The sequence below is a fragment of the Lotus japonicus genome, chromosome 4, assembly GCF_012489685.1.
Source record: "Lotus japonicus ecotype B-129 chromosome 4, LjGifu_v1.2".
NCBI lineage: Eukaryota > Viridiplantae > Streptophyta > Magnoliopsida > Fabales > Fabaceae > Lotus > Lotus japonicus.
In genome coordinates, this window is record NC_080044.1 from 24,554,774 (window position 1) to 24,572,810 (window position 18,037).

The 18,037-nt window shown below is 36.3% G+C and overlaps 1 protein-coding gene across 1 annotated transcript; it reads left to right on the plus strand.

Annotated features, from left to right (window-relative positions):
* The first annotated feature begins 17,626 nt into the window (after positions 1-17,626).
* Positions 17,627-18,037, plus strand: LOC130712524 (eukaryotic translation initiation factor 3 subunit G-like). Its single transcript, XM_057562358.1, has one exon. It carries the CDS (start codon positions 17,627-17,629, stop codon positions 18,035-18,037), a length of 411 nt encoding a protein of 136 aa, XP_057418341.1.

Genomic DNA, 18,037 nt, shown 5'->3' on the forward strand with positions numbered 1-18,037 from the left:
GCTCGTTTTCTTCTATGCACGTGTCATCCTTCTGTGCTTTTGCCTCCTCCTGAGATGTCATTTCGACAGGAAGAATTGAGGCATTGGCTTCGTCAGTAGCCATTTCTTTGGCTATTCTTGCGGCCTCTAAGGCCGTCCTTATTCTGTTTTCGGCTGCGTAAGCCGAAATTCGAGCTAGGCTCGAATTAATCATCTTTAACCTCATTTTGCCACTCAGTTGTGGCATCCTTTTCTTCATCGCTGTGCCATCCACTCATGGCATCAGGTTTGTATGCTTCATTAAGGTTTAAACCCCTGATGGGATCCAACGTCACCGAGTACTCCGAATACGGGTTGAAATATTGAGAGGCCACTGTGTCTAGAGGTGCAATTGTGGCTAAACTCTTTTCGAAATTTTTCTTGCTGACGTACCCTGTCTCCGCTAAGTAGTAGCTCTGATCTGCTTGCACGTTCTCGACAACTCCATCTGCTTTCCAAATGGAAATACGTTGGTGCAGAGTTGAGGGCACTGCCCCCACGCCGTGGATCCATTCTCTCCCCAATAGCAGGTTGTAGTTGGCTTTTGAGGGCACCACGATGAACAATGTGGAACGGGCCACCGTTCCTACGGTTATGTTCATCATAATTGCTCCTAAAGAAGAACCTGTCTTCCCTTCATAGTCGGAAAGGACCATGTCGTGAGGGATTAAGTCCGCTTCAGTTTTGCCTAGCTTCTTGAGCATAAACTTAGGCATTAAATTGATCGTGGCCCCTCCGTCGACAAGAACTTTATTGACTCCTTTTTCGTCGACTTTGGCCCAAACAAATAACGGCTTCAAGTGGCTTTTCATCTGCTCCGTTGGCCTCTGGAAAATAGCTCTTTCGTCTTCGACGGATCCTTTTTGCATCACGTAGTAGCACAAGGGGTTGTCATCTGGCTCGTCGTCGACATAGTAGTCTTCCTCGCTTTCAGTGACCTCTGAGATTCTATCGAATTCTGCAGGTAGGATGGACACGATGCAGATGATGTTAAGCTCTTCTCCATCACTGTCGTCGAAATCTTCGATCATGTCTTCATCCTCATCTTCGACAACATCCTTCCCTTTTTCCTTAGCTGGATTTGGTGGTACGGTTGTTCCCTGTTTGATGGCGTGGTCTAGCTGGTTGATAATCGACGCCACACTAGGTTCATTGCGAGAGTTGTCTTCTGGCTTTATGTCCCATAGTGAACGGAACTTGCCACCTCTTTCCCTCTCAGCTTTCCTTTTCCTCAAAAAACGCCTGAACTGAGTCCTGGTCATTTGTTCAGGAGCATAGTAGTTCCCCGAGCCATAGGAGTAGCTTCGTGACACACGGGAATTGTTGATGTAAGAGGATCCCTGGCCTAAGTCGATTTTCTGCCACTTAGGGTATGATTTTGGCCTTGGAGGCGCTGGCCCGAACCATTGGTTTCTTGGCAATCCAGCATTGGGAAGGTAAGTTTTGTCTTTATTGCTTGCTTTCTGGCCTTTATGGCCATCGAGTTCCTGGTCTCTCTCGACCCACTCCTCGTGAGGGTACTTCAGTCTCCTGGATACAGGAGCCTTCCTCTGATAATGCCTTTTCATTTCTGAATCTTGATAGGCCTTGGCTGCGGATTTGTCGAAAACAGCGCTGCATCGAGGGCACAGCATAACTTCTTTCTCGCCATTTTTGCTGCGGGATAGAAACTCGACAAGGGTTTCTCCAGCCTTGGGGTAAACCTCTTCCAAGTTCACTTCTTTCTCAACCTCTGGTTCTTCGACAGCTATGTTTTCTTCTCTTACTTCTCCCAGCGTCAAACCTAGACCCAGCTTTTCGGAAATGTCGACCATGCCAATGTAGAAAGGCTCTACATAGTTGGCCTCAGCTATCTGCAGTGGATCAGAGTCGATCTTCATTTGACTTTTGGCTTTTTCATCATACTTGAGTCTTCCTGAGTCCAATGCCCCCTGCACAAGGTCCCTGAAACGAACACATTGTGAGGTCCAATGACCAAAAAAGTTGTGATATTTGCAATATTTCTTCCCTTTCCTTTGTTCAGGAGAAGGAAGTTTTTGGTCTTTAGGGACCACAAGCAAACCATCAGACACAAGTATATCATAGATTGCATCGCATTTGGCCACATCAAAAGTATAAGTTTTCACAGCAGGAATCGTGTTCTTGGGGTTTTCCTCCCCAAGTTTGTTTTCACGTGGTTTCAATGCTTTACACACATAAGGATCCCCTGGCTGAAGTTCAGCCAGATTGACATCATTTAAATCGACGTCTGTAGGGACTTCTCGATAGACACATGGATTTTGACATACTGAATCCGCGTCTATGTACGCTACCTTCTCCTTCTTTGGCCACTTAGTAGTCTTGGCCCTTTCCTCGGACTTTTCGGCCTTTAGTAATTCGATGTGCCTCACTCTGTCTGCGAGTAAAGACATATCTCGAATATACTGAGTGTCGATTTTCTTTCTAATGGAATACTCTAGACCACCAGCGGCTAAGACAACTAGCTCGTGTTCAGGGACATGGGTGAAACATCGAGATTTAAGCATCCTAAACCTGTTTAGGTAATCATCAATAGACTCTGCTGGCTTTCTTTTAACACTAGCCAGATCCTTCAAACTTACTTTGCACTCTCCCCTAAAGAACTGTTCATGGAAAATTCTTTCCAACTGAGCCCATGTATGGACTGACCTAGGAGCGAGGGTGGTGAACCAGGTAAATGCATTCTTGGTTAAAGAACTCGGGAAGTACTTCATTTTTAAATTTTCATTGATGGCTAGGTCTCCTGCTTCGATTTGGTACCTGGCTATGTGTTCTACAGTGGACTCTCCTGAATCCCCCGAGAACTTAGTGAATTTGGGGACCTTCCAGCCTCGAGGAAGTTCTGATTCGAGAACCTCCTCTGTAAAGGCTGACACAAAATGAGGTCTATTCGCGAAACCCACGTTGAAACCATGTTGGTTCAACAGTTGCTCCACCACAGCAGCAACATTTTGTTGCCCCCCAGCGTTCTGGTGTCGAATTCTTTCTAGCACACCATCAGCGTGTTCTTCCCTGTTTACCATATATACATTTTGCAATGGCGGCTGCACTGCCTCGTACAAAGGGTTTGCCCTCATCTCTTGGTGTTGCGGCACCTGATAGCGCACAGGGGCAGGGACATGGTTAGGCAACGAGATTTGGTTAATCCCTGGCGCCGATTGGATCTCGACTGGTGCCCCCAGGGCTGTCGCCAAACGATCCATCTGTCGTGCCAAATGCTGATTATTGGCATTATTATTTTGGAGCACAGGGTTGATTAGCTCGCCTATCTGTCGAGATAACATGTTAACCATTTCATGGTTACTATCATCTACTTGCTGCCTAATGGCTTGAAGTGAACCGGTGTTCATACCTGTAGATAAATAAATTTGTGAACTAGATCCAGGAATAGAAGGGCTAACTCGACTTCCCAAGTTTAGCATTGTTCCATTTGCCCCAAAAGGGGGTATGCTGAATGGGGGAACATTTTCAGGGAACGTCGAATACGTGCCTTGTATGCCTTGCATCATAGATGTAGGCATACCATAAGGCATGTCCCTCGTAATCGTTGGAACGATTTGTGCCTGTACTGATGTAGATACAGGCATTTCTGCAACTGCAGAAATTGCCACGTTCTGGGTTGGCATACTGGTGCCATGCCCCATTCCAGTAGAAACTTCTTCATTATTATTACCACTACTTCCCCCAGGGCTGCTCTGATTACCCACGTTAGATCCTTGAGGGGAGGTTCTTCCTCGATTACTTGCCATACTCAAAGTCTTACCGCTTCTCAGGTGCATATAAATCACAATCAAGGCAAGTAGCAAATACCAAATAGCATGCAGCAAACAAAACACACAAAACGCTTCTGTAAAACTTAGTTTTCACAAAAATGGTCCCACTGGGCGTGCCAATTTGTTTACACGGATTTTTGGTAAACAAATATCCTCTTAGTTCGACTAAAGGAAGTTTAGATTTCAGGGTCCTTTTGAGAAAACGCTTTGCCAAAGTGTTTTGTGTGAACGAGTGTATTCTCGACAACAATAAACAACTCAAACGAAACTGGACTTTATTGAATATGAGTCGATTACAAAACAGTCAAGCAAACTAAAATAACATGAAAGCAAATTTCGACAAAACAAGTTACACACAAGAACTGGAAATCAACAAACTGAAATGCAGGGAAATTAAAGCGTTGGTTCTGCAACATACTCCTCCATCATCACGTTTTGCTCTCGAAGTCTCATTGATGCGGACGTTTAGAGCTTTTGGTCAATTTTCAGAGTTTTTAGTTGGGAACCCCTTTCTTCTGCTGCTGCTTCCTCTATTTATAGTGTTCTTTCTGCCCATGTTCTTGGCGGTTTTTCTTGGATGCACGATGGCTTCGTGGGTTTTGAATTTTGGCGCCATACCCCACGTTTAGCCGATGGTCTTCGCGCACGTGACTCTATTGCCACGTGAATGGTTCTGAGTCGTGGGCAACCGTTGCTATTCGTGGCATCGTGGGTGTACGCACGTGCTTGTAGTTGCTTGTTATTCGGTAACTGCCTCTTCCATTAAGATGATCGAGATTTCTTCATCTTCTGAGTGTGTCGAGTTATGGCTTTTACTAACTTGTCTTTGAGGGACATCGTGTGCTGAGTTGCCGGCCTCGCCAAACCCTTTCTGTCGAGAAACCACTTTTGCACCATGGTGTCGAGAATTGTAGTACTTGTAATTTTGGCTTAACACACGGTTATGTGCTTTATGGTTAGTCATGTGTATTTAGGTGGTTAGTTCAGTGTATTATTTGGCCAAATCCGCAGGAAAAATGGGTGTTTGGGGTGTTTCTACTATTTAGATGTTTATGAATCATTATTAAAAAAATCAATAATGAATTCAAATTTAAGCCTATGAAACTAGCTAAGCGTCTAATTTTTTTTTTTTACTTTTAACAACCTCTCTCATATGTAGTACATGGAATTCACTATCTAATCATAAAAGAGATAGAATATTATATGTTGGTTCATTAACAGAGTATATCTATATCTATAAAGATATAAATAAAGAGTCTTTACAAGAGTTGATTGTATGACGGGGCCCTCATATACACAAGTTGGGTTTTGTGAGGGTATTGGAAAAAATAATTACGAAACCATGCGGCCTCATGGAAGTAACTCGCGGTAAAATTGTATGTTGGAGTTGGATATACAAATTAAGTAAGGTCAAGGGTTTAGAGTGTAGGACGAATTGAGTATAACACATGTATGATGATGAAGTTTTAATCTGACAAGTTTGACATTGTTTATGGATAGAGGAATGGAGTCAAGTGTAACACCCCGATTTTGGTGGCGTCACTTTAGTAACCAAAAAGAAAATAAAACGGAAAAACGTGAATATTTTTTTTTTTCGATCGATATATGTTTTAAGTAAATAAAAGACTTGTCGAAATAAAGACGTATCGACGAAAGATAGACATGACTAATATGCAGATATATATACAGCACCCACAGTAAGTAGCATACTACGTCACGAGTAACCTCCAGTGACGGAAAGTAGTGCCTGTCGGCAAATATGTACAGAACAAAATATAAGGTCAAGTATACTAAATACAGTCCTCCAACGAAAGTAGGTCAGCCCAAAACAGTTTGAAGACCTCCTAGTCCGACCAACTCCCTGTGACTCCCGTAAGGAGAACCACACAAAAAGCTAAAGGTCGGGGACCTACCCTGCCCCAAAATGAGAAAACTGAAGATCAGAGCCACGACGCTACTCATACCCTAATCCTGACTAGAGGAGCACACCACAGCACTCCCAGCTACGCATCACCAAGGTCGTCGTCTGAATCTGAATCCAAGACGACTAGGTCTATGACTGCATCTGTCTCTACAGTTGGTCCTGCGGGTACTGTACCCGATCCCAAATCAACAGCAGCCGCGACGGTGGGTGAACTAGAGTCAGATGAAGTCCCTCCTACAGGCAACTCCTCCGAAGGGTCCTCCTCGTCCTCAGGCGACGGTGGTGGTGGTACTACAACTCCAGGGCTACAGTGCACGCCCGGTGGTAGGTTGAAGCTGACGGTGTAGCGTCTCAAAACTCCATGCGTCAAGTTTCCCATCCTGTCGACGCGGTCCTCCATTATTCGCCCCGAATAAATAGCTCGGTGACCGGCGGGGTCGACCACCCATGAGCTCGGGGTGTCCTGATCCAACATCTCGAACCTAGTCCCCCCCGAAGGGACGACCATCTCGAACCAGTCCGCCATCGACATCTGACAATAAGGGCATACATAGCCCCCCATACACAGGTAGCACGCGCAAGGGTCAACTCAAAGAATTACATAATAGTACATCCAATAGGTACAGTTTAAGCAATAGCTACATAGGCTTAAATATGAATAAAAACATTATAAATTGTATATCCTGCCAAACGAAAATAAATATCATTTGCTGGCAATTAACATATCTCAAACAAGATTAACAAGTATCAAATACACTCAGCAACTAAATCAGCATGAATGGTGCATGAAATGCAATGCTAAGGAACAAGATGCAATCCGGAGGGATGGGCACCAACGAGTCAGCCCTAACACCAGCCACGGTGGGACCATTTCCGCTCGGGCGTCTCTTATACCAAACAAAATGTAGTCAGATCAGCAGTGAACCCGTAGGTATGCCATTTCCGTCTGCTACTAAGAATCACCGCAGTGTTCTTATGTGGAAATCCGGGTCTTATGACCATTTTGGAATCCACCGAGGTCCGGCATCCCACCGTGTATTAACCTCAAAATGAGTGCATGAATGCAAAGTGATTAGCCAAACAACGTCTCCGACCTCACTCGTCACGTCGTCACGTGTTCTAGCTAACTTATTGTCTCTAAAAAGAATACCCTAAGGTAAATGTCGATTCTGCGACAAAAGACAATTAATTATGAAAAGTATCTCATGATGATTTCTCGAATCATCCGACTCATCTCCATCCGATGGTCAAAAACTGCTCATCGAGCAAAAAGTACCAATGTACTTGGAAACTATCCGTTTCTCGGCTTATCTTTTAGATAGCCAAACAACAAAACTGCTCATCGAGCAAAAGAGCATCAACGTACTCAAAACTTATCAATTTCCCGGCTTATCCTTTAGATAGCCAAACAACAAAACTGCTCATCGAGCAAAGAGTATCAACATACTCGGAAACTTATTAGTTCCCCTAAACTTGGACTCGGCGACACTTCTCATTTTCCAAATCTAATATTCAAGTCGTAAGCTCTTATTTGAGATTGTGATCATTATTTAAAGGTTCAGAGGTTGTTTAGTGTCTTATGAATTTTCCTTGTAAAATAGTTTCCATTTAGTTTTGTCTCTAATCTTATGAGTTTAACAGATCCCATAATCCCAAGTGATTCCCAGAGAAGGTCTCGATCCATCAAAACAATAACAAGGTCCGAACCTCTGTTCGTCCCGTCAAACTTTCTCGAAATCTCATGATGAATTTGGCATAACTGCTTGTTTATCCTCTCTGACGTACAATAGATATATGTGTAACTTCATAATCAAAGTAACGCAGTCCAACAGTCATGACACATATATCAACACATCATAGAATAACCATTTAGCACATAGCATGTGAATCAATATCAACACATCCTAGATTAACCATTTAGCACATAGCATGTGAATCAATCTCAACCAATTCAAGCAATAAATGATTATCAATTGTCAGCCGTAGCCTCAGAAAACATTTTTCCCAGTCAAACACAATCAAGTGCATAAACCGTAAATCAAGTCGAATTCATCGACACCTAAATCATTATCTAGTATTCAGTGAGTAGCCCTCACATGTAGGTCTTCCAGGGTGTTCCTCAAGTTCTTCTTCACAACCTTCCTCTCCGACTCCACAAAGTTCCTCAAACGAACCTTAGAGCAAATTCACAGAAATCAATCACAACGAGTCAGAAACTCAGCAAACAATAAGTACTAGGGTTACACGAAGCATTATAAACTTCGAAGTACGATAATCTAACGCGTTAAGACAAGTTTTCGAAAAACGAAATTTTCCTCCCCCTAAAGAGGAGCTCTCGGCCACACATCACAATTGTGTGCGTCAATTTTTCTTCGATCAAACTTGGTTCCAAGGTTATCATTATTCGTAACTAAGACGAATCTAAGCTCAGAAAAATTTTCAGATCGAAAACTGTCAGGGGTATTTTGGTCAATATTTTTAGCTCAGAATTTCAAAATTGAAATTTCGAAAAACAAATTGGATGGGGACGTTACCAACGACGTTTATGACGACTAATCCTACTGGCGCTAAGCTAAGTCGAGAGTTTTCAGCTTAAAGGATGAAACTTTGGCTAGAAATGGGTTTTTCCCGCATAAATGAATTCCGGCGGCACTTCGGCGACATTCGGCAAAATGTAATCCGCTAGAAGTACTCTTGGGTACGTAGGGAATATGTTTAGACACTAAAATCAAGCTATTTGGACAATTTTACAAAAAGCTCAAAACTTTGAGCACAGAAAGACATAGAGAAAAGCGACAAAATTGACGATCAGAAGTGAGGGATAGTATCTATACGTCGATGTCTTCGAATAGCAACGAACGGTGCAGCAATCGGGCAAGAAACGGCAAAAATCCTCTCTCTCCTCTTCCTCCTTGTGCTCGCGGGTTTAGGGTTTGAATGGGTGAAGGGTTTGCAAATTTTTTCATTTTCTTGCTATTTATAGGTTTTGGAAAATGCAGAAAAATGAAAATTTCGTGATTCCGATTTTTCCTACGTATTCCTCGGAGAATTCTAAGATAGGTTCTGGCGACAGAATTCCAGAACTCAAAACAGGTTTCTTGGAATTAAATCAAACGATCCAAAATCGGTGTGAATCGATTTTACCCGAAAAACTACTTTTTGCAGTTGATGTCGGATGAGAAAACTTCGTTCTGAAGAAAGATTGGAAATATCAAGAGAAATGAGTGTATGCGTGTGGAATCTTCATTTGAAGCTCCGAATAGAAAAAGTCTTCATCGTCGGTTGATTTTAGGTTTCTTAACTATCAGTGATTTAGTTTCGGCAAACTTTCGAGTATTGGAATTTGGCGTTCGTACATTCTAGGGTTTCATATCGAAATGCTTGTTTATAGACGATCAAGAGAAGTTCTAACATTTCTCTGAAGATTTTTGGAATTAGTTTCCATCGCGTCTTTAAGTATAAATTAATCGTTTACGATCGCTCTCGTTCTAGATATAAGTAAATACTAATCGTGCTATAACTTTTATCGACTTTAATACTATCCTTAGCCTTTTCCTTAACTTTCTCCTTCATAAATTAATTCCATTCGATAAACTTGTTCAGGTTTTCCTTCACGATACATCAAACCTAATCGTGAATAGGAATTTATTCGGTTTATTCTAAGCTTAAAAACTTGGGTCTCACATCAAGGCAACGAAGTTTGTGTACATTAAATTTGGTTGAAAGCTACATGTGAAATGAAAAAAGAGTCATTCTGGAGTGTATATATGGTGGAAAAAGGTTAAACATTGTCCATGTTATGGTGTAGAACGCTTGACTTCATGTGCTTAAATCATTTGCATTAGGAAAATTGTTCAACGACAAATCTGACATATGTTTTATACAATCTAGAATTTGGGTTGAAATTGTGTGTAGATGTTATCAATTCAAATTTCATTTTTCCGCCTACTGTTTGTGTTAGCATTCTAAGGAATTAAGGCTAGGTTCTTAATTGGTAGATTCAGTTTGCTAAGGGATTAGTATGTGAGTAGCTCTTACCAGCATCTTAAATGTTAATTTCATGTTGTAAGAGTATATTGGTTGAGAATAAGTTGTAAATCAAGTGAATTTTTCATATATGTTTTCTTCTTTGTTTGCCTTTGTGAACTTATTTTATCGCTTTATTTATCGTTTTCCTTTATTTAAATCTAAATAAAACATATTTTACATTTTTAACCGTTCATCTAATATCTAGCTAGTGAGATTAATACGTAGCAACACAATCTTTGTGGAGACAACAAAACCCGATACTATACTACGATTGAGTCTTGAAAGAGATTTGATAGTAGTTAGTGGAGAAAAATCTCTTCATCAATGCTACACTAGCAAACACCTATAGACTTAGTAAAATAAGCATGACAATGGAGATGCTACACTAGATTCACATATAGAAAATTCCCATGACAAGATGCTAATCCAAAATTGATAAATCCCATGGAAAAACACTTGCACAACAATTCTTCTATAAGTATCTAACACTAAATCTTTAAACTTGAATTAAGGCAACAAAAGCATAGAAACTGATCTTAGTGAATGATACGTCAGTTGATTACAACAGTTTGATCAAAATAGGAAAAAAAAAACTAAAAAGAACAAAACCACTATCCATAAAAATCTCTACTAAAACATCATTGTTGTTTAATCACCCAAAAATGTAAATAAGCAGCAAAGAAATATATTCCTAATAGTGAACTAGGGTTATACAAAAAATGGTAAACACACTCAAAAAGATGAAATAATCAGAACACATTGCAGAGGTAACCTCTGACACTCAACAATGACCATTCACAAGATATCTCAAAATGATCATGACCCATAAAAATGAAATCTTTGGTCACTTCACACAATAGAAAGGTTTGAAAACAACCCAGATGAAGAAATTGATATGCCATGAAAAAAAAGCATTGGAGGAGAAAAAGCTTACCAAATGAAGACAACCATGTTCTTGAATTGAACATTCACGGGAAGGTAATCCCAAAGTCCTAAGGAATCGAACACATGGATGCAGGAATGAAAGTGTGTTATTAGAATAATGAGCGGAAAAAGATCCCTTACAATGACCCCCCAGCCCCTATTTATAGAGGTCTGGTGGGCTTTACATACTCCCCTAGTGGGCCTGTTACGTTGGGCCTCGATATCCTAGGCCCAACCCCCTTACAAGTAGCTACATTTTACCTAGAGCAAATAAACTAAGGGAGATCCAGCTCCGCTCTGCCAGCTGTTTCCTGGCCAGCGCCTTACGCTGGGACCTATGCCTCCTGGCGAGCGTTCCTCGGTCATGAGATGCTCGCCCAGTCCAAACCCAGATGAACAAATTGATGACATCTAAGAACCGAAGTCACCAACAGTAGTTGTAGAGAACGGTGGAGGATGATAACGAGAGGGTGAGAGGCCATTGTCTCGCTCGTCGTCGTCTCGCTCGCCGCTGTCACTAGGTCTCGCTCATAATCTCTTCTTCGTGGTCTTTGCCGTAGTCTCTTCTTCAAAAAATCTGGACCACGTTCACGCCAAACACCAAAATATGCTTTTTATATTTTATTTAAAAAACCAATTTATAAACCGGTTCTTTAAATATGGACCAGATAACCGAATCAGATCAGTTTTTAAACCAAATAAATTGCATTTTTTTAAAACGGTTTGGAACGGTTCTGGTTTGGTTCACCAAAACCGGTTTTTTTACACACCCCTATTCAAGGGGTCACAAAAATGATTTGTAATTCTGATATGAAGGAAGCATTGTTTTTAAAACAGAGGTATTGTCTTTGAAAATAATTTAACATATTGTTTAATATATTTTAAACTTGCGTAGGAGAATTTTGCTTAATGTGTGTATTGATAACAAGTATTTTGAGATGAATGAGTCCTTTGCATTAGGGCTCAATCAATTAGGGAATTCTGTTAAAGCATCTCAAGAAGAGGATTTTCTTTCGATGACTGACAAGAAATTTTTTGAGAAAATTAAGACATGTGGAGAGGTTGCTAATATATAAATTATGGATATCTATTAAATTGAATTAATCATGTGATATAAGTTTTAATTTTTTAAAATTTTACTTAATGTTAAATTATATTTTTTGTGAGAATTGTTCTGTTATTGTATATGCCACCATAACCAGTGGCAGCGAATGGGAAGATTGGTGGTACAATACTTGCAAGTGTAACAAAAAGGCCTATTCTCATGATAAGATGTATTTTTGTGAGAATTTCAACTGTCACGTTGTGTCAGTCACTCTTAGGTGAGTTATGTGTGTATTTCGTACAGTTCAATTACAAATTTTCGAATTATTATGATCGTTAAATAATATTTATCAATTTGGCAACACAGGTTTTGCATCAAAGTTAAGGTAGAAGATGAAAATGATAATGTTGCTTTCATTATATTTGATCAAGAGGTTGTCTTGTTGTTGGTAATGCTGAAATACTTGGTACAATGGATATGAAGGATGAGTTAATATCTTTGCCTAAAGAGATTACTGATCTTTTGGACAAGATCTATCTATTTAAAATATAAGTTAGGAATGTTGTTAGTTCAAGATTTGAGCCATCCTATCGTGTGCATCGTATATGTGTTGATCAAGATATTATGGCGAAATTCAAGGCAATCTATTTGGGTTATTGTGTATTTCTAAAATTAATTTTAATAGTAGAAAATGCATGTGAGCTTATACTTGACAGAAATCATTATTCTATTATGTGGTGTAGGATGATGTTGTTGTTGATGTGGGGGTGAAGGAGACACACACTCTTGGTGATAATAATCATGTGAAATGTGGAAATGGAATAGTAAAGGTTTGTTTGTTAATATTTTTTATATTATTTTATTTGTTTAATTTTCTTTCATCATACGATGTATGATATAATTTAGGATAAATTTAGGTTTTGATTTTATATTTTTTTAATCTAACCGAGGAGTTTGCGCGTGTGGCTGATAACAAGGAAGGGTATTGAGGTACCTTAAATGGTAGATGTTGCTTATGATGTTTCTGAATAGATGAGTAATGATAACAATGATGCTAATGATGTTCACAATCCTGATATGGATAATCAAGAGGTTATCCCTACTAAGAGGATTTTCCCAGCAGAGAATATGAGTGTTGAGTCTTGCAATCTAAAGAGGAAGAGAACTGTTGTTGTTAATAAGGAGAAGAAATGAAGGTCTATGTTCGTATCTTGGGTATCAATAGATGTCAGTGTACTTATATGTTATGAGAGTAGTTATATTTAAATAAAATGTTGTGTATTATGTGTCAAGTGCATACTGGTTTGAATCTATGCAACAATGTCTTTGAGTGTTTTTTTTTTGAATGGTCTTTGAGTGTTATGAAATGTGAGTCTTTGCGTGCTATAAGGCTCATACTAGAAGCCTCATTGTCTGGTTTATGATGTAAACTGCAAAACGCATGTGATTATTGAATTATTAACATCACTATAAATAGTGTATGGTATGTTTGTGACCTCGTATTTTTAGAATAGGTTTTTTAATTAAATAATTATTAGATAACTAAAAAATAAATATTTCATATAATTTGGATTATTAGTTCGCATACTTTCATAGTTTGTTGGATATAAATTTCTATATCAATATATAGGTAAGTTATATGTAGTTAAGAATACTTTTTATACGTATAGTATAATAATCTAAAAAAAGCGTTTACAATTATATATTTTTTAAAATAAATGAAATACTTTGTTATAGAATTTTGATAATGTTATTTGTATATATATATATATATAATGTAGATCAATTTCAAGTAGTATTCTATAAAAACAATATTTGTAGTAGATTTTTATCTTCATAATACCAATATATTTATATAAGTAGTTTGTCTCTATATTTCTATCATTTTAATACCATCATATATCATTTGGTAGAAAAATATTCAAATGGATTGTCATTGGTGACATACTGTCAAAGATGGTGCTCACGTTCTTTCAGAAGTATTGGACTGATAGGGAAAAATAAAAAATGAAGCTTCATCATTTTTCTTCCTTGGTGCTCTAAGAAAGTCTAGTTTTCCTGTCTAAAAGGCTGCATGATATCTTTCTTATACATCTGTGTCACGATCAAATTTTAAAATGTGTGATATGGTGTTGACTACTCGGCCATCCCTTTGCATTGAATATGGTTGACAAATAGGGTTTTAAAGATATTGTCAGCACATCATAAATATAGTCACATATAGAAGTAAAGTCTGATTTCATTATGTGACAAGAAGTGAAACAACCATTTTGTCTGTCAAAAGCAGCAGGTTCATGTCAGGTGTTGTTGCATGCAAAGGGTTCAATTTTAAAAAGGATTTTATAAACAACATATTGTGTAGAAATATTAGGTATTTCTGTTATAATTTAAATTTTTAAACGGATGTTTGTTATGTGATGATGATTTATCTAAATGCTGGTAGTCTTATAGTAAATGGACAGGATACAGTTTTTTTTCCTTAATAAATCTATATATATGTAAAGCACACTTGAGTTTTAGCATTAACTACATAAGCAAAACTCAAGTGTTGCAATGTATTAAAAGCACCCAAAAAAAAGTTGTAATAAATTATTAAACAATAATAAAATTAAAATTGAATAAATTTATATTGTCAAAAACTATTCAACTACTTATATTAAATAACAACATTCATAAACTTAAAATTTACTAGAGTTTTGTATTTCACAAATATTAAAAATTAACTTCAATAAAAAAAAATTTAACAAATAATTTTGATAAAATATTTTTAAAATTAAAAAACTATTTATATGTAAATGAGACTTGAGTTTTACATCAAATACATTAAACCATAAAACTCTCATACTTTTGTAATAATGTATTAAAAAATAATTAAAAACTGAAAAAATGGTATTGTTAACAAATATTCAACTACTTACATTAAATAACAACATTCACTAACTTAAAACTGATTTTTTAAAATAAAAATACTGAAACTATCTTAAGTTTTGCATTTGACAAATATTACAAATTAAAATTATTTAATAATAGATAATATGGATAAAATATTTTAAAATTGAAAAATGCCGCTAAAAAGTTTTTAATATTAACTATAACATATATGTGCGTTATTGAAAATAAAGTTTAAATATTTTTTTTTATCTATCATATATTAGTAAAAGTTACTCGAGGAAGCATAATAGAGAAAAATAATAATGGCCAAAGTTGAATAAATGTTTGTTGTGAGAGGCCTGACCTATCCAATTAACGTGATCGTAGAGTCTTAGGGGATTAGTCTCATGACTTGACCATCGGCTGTGAGAAAACATTCACATACCAAATAAGTTGAAAAAAAATTAAATTCTCAAGATAAAATTTTAGGTAACTTTTTTGTCAAAAGACTATTTAAGTTATCACTTATTATAATTCCAAAAGTTAAAATTAATTTATTTTTCTTGGTCTTGAAATGTCACATCAAATGACTTTTCCGATTAAAAGTATAAAAAATAATATTAAAACTTATTTCATGACATTAATAATTGTTTACGTAATTTAAATATTTCAAACTTAATAAATTTTCATATTATTATATAAATGAAAATTTTAATTGTTAACTTTATTTCTATGCTAATAATTAAATTTGAGTAATATTAATTATTTATACAAAAAGAACTATAATGATATTTATTGAAATGTCTTAACACAAATTTTTATATTTATAATAAAAAAAATTTATTTTTATTTAGTTAAACTACAATAATTTTTATATAATGTTATAAAATATTGTAAGTAAACCCGTGCAACGCACGGGTATAATATCTAGTGACAAAGTAAAGTAGAAGTAAATGTATTTGTTACTTTTGAGCATTAACAAAATAATATCGTTTATATTTATTAAATTTTTTATAGTTATGAATAATTAAGATGAAATTAAAAGTAATAAAAAAGGTAATTGCATATTAATGAAAATAAGTTGTGATGATTTATTAATATATTCTATTATGATATGTCATGAATGATAAAAATTAATAGTTTGTAAATATTAATATAATAGTATGTCACAGTGATATTTAAAAGAAATGTATAATTTAGGTATAGTAATAGTAATAGAGTCATAAAAGGAAATAAATATTTTTAATTATTTTATTGACAAAGTTTGTATCAGTAAGACTAAATTTATATTATTTATGTTAGTCTTTTATACTGAAATAAAACATATGTTGGTACATATATTAAGGATTAATACCTTCAAAAAAAAAATATTAAGGATTAATGATTACAGTGATTAAAAAAAGATTATATTAAAGAGGCAAGTATTTAAAATTATTAATTTTTTTATCATGACAGGGATAATTAACACAATCTCTTTTATAATCATAAATAATATATTGTGTGCATATTGTTAGAAAATGGATACTAATAATGATAAATTATGTAACTATTATCTTTATATGAATTAAAGGACAATGCTAAAGGAGAAATTTCATCTTTATTATGGAATCTGAAAATGCCAAATATATTGGTAACTACCACATCTAGTGGAATAAATGTGTGGGACAAAAATATTAAAATCTCAGTGGAGAGGTTCTTAGTTGGAAGATTGTGTTCAAAAGTTCAATAGAACCCCAACACGGAGACAAAATTTGTAACTACATCATCTGATGGCTCATATCCTTCAGTAATGCTCTGGATATGAGGAATACAATTGTGCCTTTACACAAGTTTGAGAAATGCAAAGGAGGGGTACTATATACGGCTTGGTCTCCAACCAACTCTGGATTAGTTACCTGCTGCAAGAATAGAAGGAATATATTGTGGAACGTTGGATCTAGACAAATTCAAGATGAGCTTCCAGATATGCGAGGCAGACAACACTTTAATGTGCAATGGTGTCGTCAAAGACCTACAGTGATCTCGACATCCTCTAAAAGAGGACGTATTGAGCTATGCAATGTTCAGTTTGAGTTGAGTCAAGCTAATGATATTGATCCAGAGGTTAAGCATACTGATGATGATAATGATAGTGATGATGATAATGATAATGGTTATTGTGATGCTGGAGGGCAGCTTAATCCGGGTAATATTGTTGATGATCATGAAGCGGTGCAGTGAATGGAGCCGGTTAGAAAAAAAAACAGTTGTGCATAAAAGGATAAAAGAAGAACCAAACTTCTTAATTCTTATTATTTTAACTTGTAGTTGATACACATTGTTGGATGCTATAGCTTCTTTTATAGGGAAACTAATATGCTAATATAAGCTGACAACTAAAAACAAGGTGAGTGTTAATGGTTGCTAAAAAAACTTTATATGAGGCATTGTATAAAAAAATAATACGGTTAAATTTAAATAATGAATATACTATTAGATGAAATAATAGTATAAATATGAAAACATATAAAAAAAAGTATTGTTATCTAAATCAATATAGCAATTGTACATGTGTGAAATCATTACATTGAAAAGAAATGTTGGTCATGTTGTAGATACTAGATATATATTAATGATTATATAAGTTATCTTTAATGCTGTAATTTCGAATTTATATATAGTATATATTTTATTATACTTGACAATTTATTTTGGTGAATATATGTTAAATTATTATGATAACTTACTTTTGGCAATAAATTATTGTTAAAAAGTGAAAGTATAAGAATGCAAGTTAAAAATATAATATATTTTTGAAGTAATTAATAATTAATACAACATCATATAACAAGTAATTTCTTAAAAAATATCCATTGCTTTCACTTCTTTTGAAATATATAACATTTATATAATTATAGAACATGTATATTCTATGATAGTCATAAGAAATACATGTTTGATCAATAGTGATAATAAATACATGTTTTATCAATAGTGATAAGAAATACATTTTTAATTACTATTTTAGCGATAAAAAATTCAACTATGAAAAAGGTAAGATCTGCTAGGGTTTCTTCTTCTCTGTCTTCTAAGGCTACTTCTAGTTCCTTCTCAGGGCGAGGTGGTGCTTCAGATTTTGGTGTCTGCGGTGGTGACGAAGAGGAGGAAGATGGTGGCGCTGATGGGGAGCGCTTGGATGGCGGCGATGGCTCTAAAAGCCCGTGCTTCTCTCTGTTTATCGACGGTATTTCAGAAGCTGTGGGTTACCATCAGGTGCGAAATCTTTTCTTGAAGCATGGCAAGGTGAAAAGCATATTCATCCAACGACAACAGAAGGTTGGGCGAAGATTTCGGTTCGGGTTTGTCCGATACATTCTAAAGGAGGACACTTTTGCAGCAATGAAGCGTCTTGACAGTTTTAGGATTGGTGGCGCCTTCTTGTTTGTCCCCAGCTAA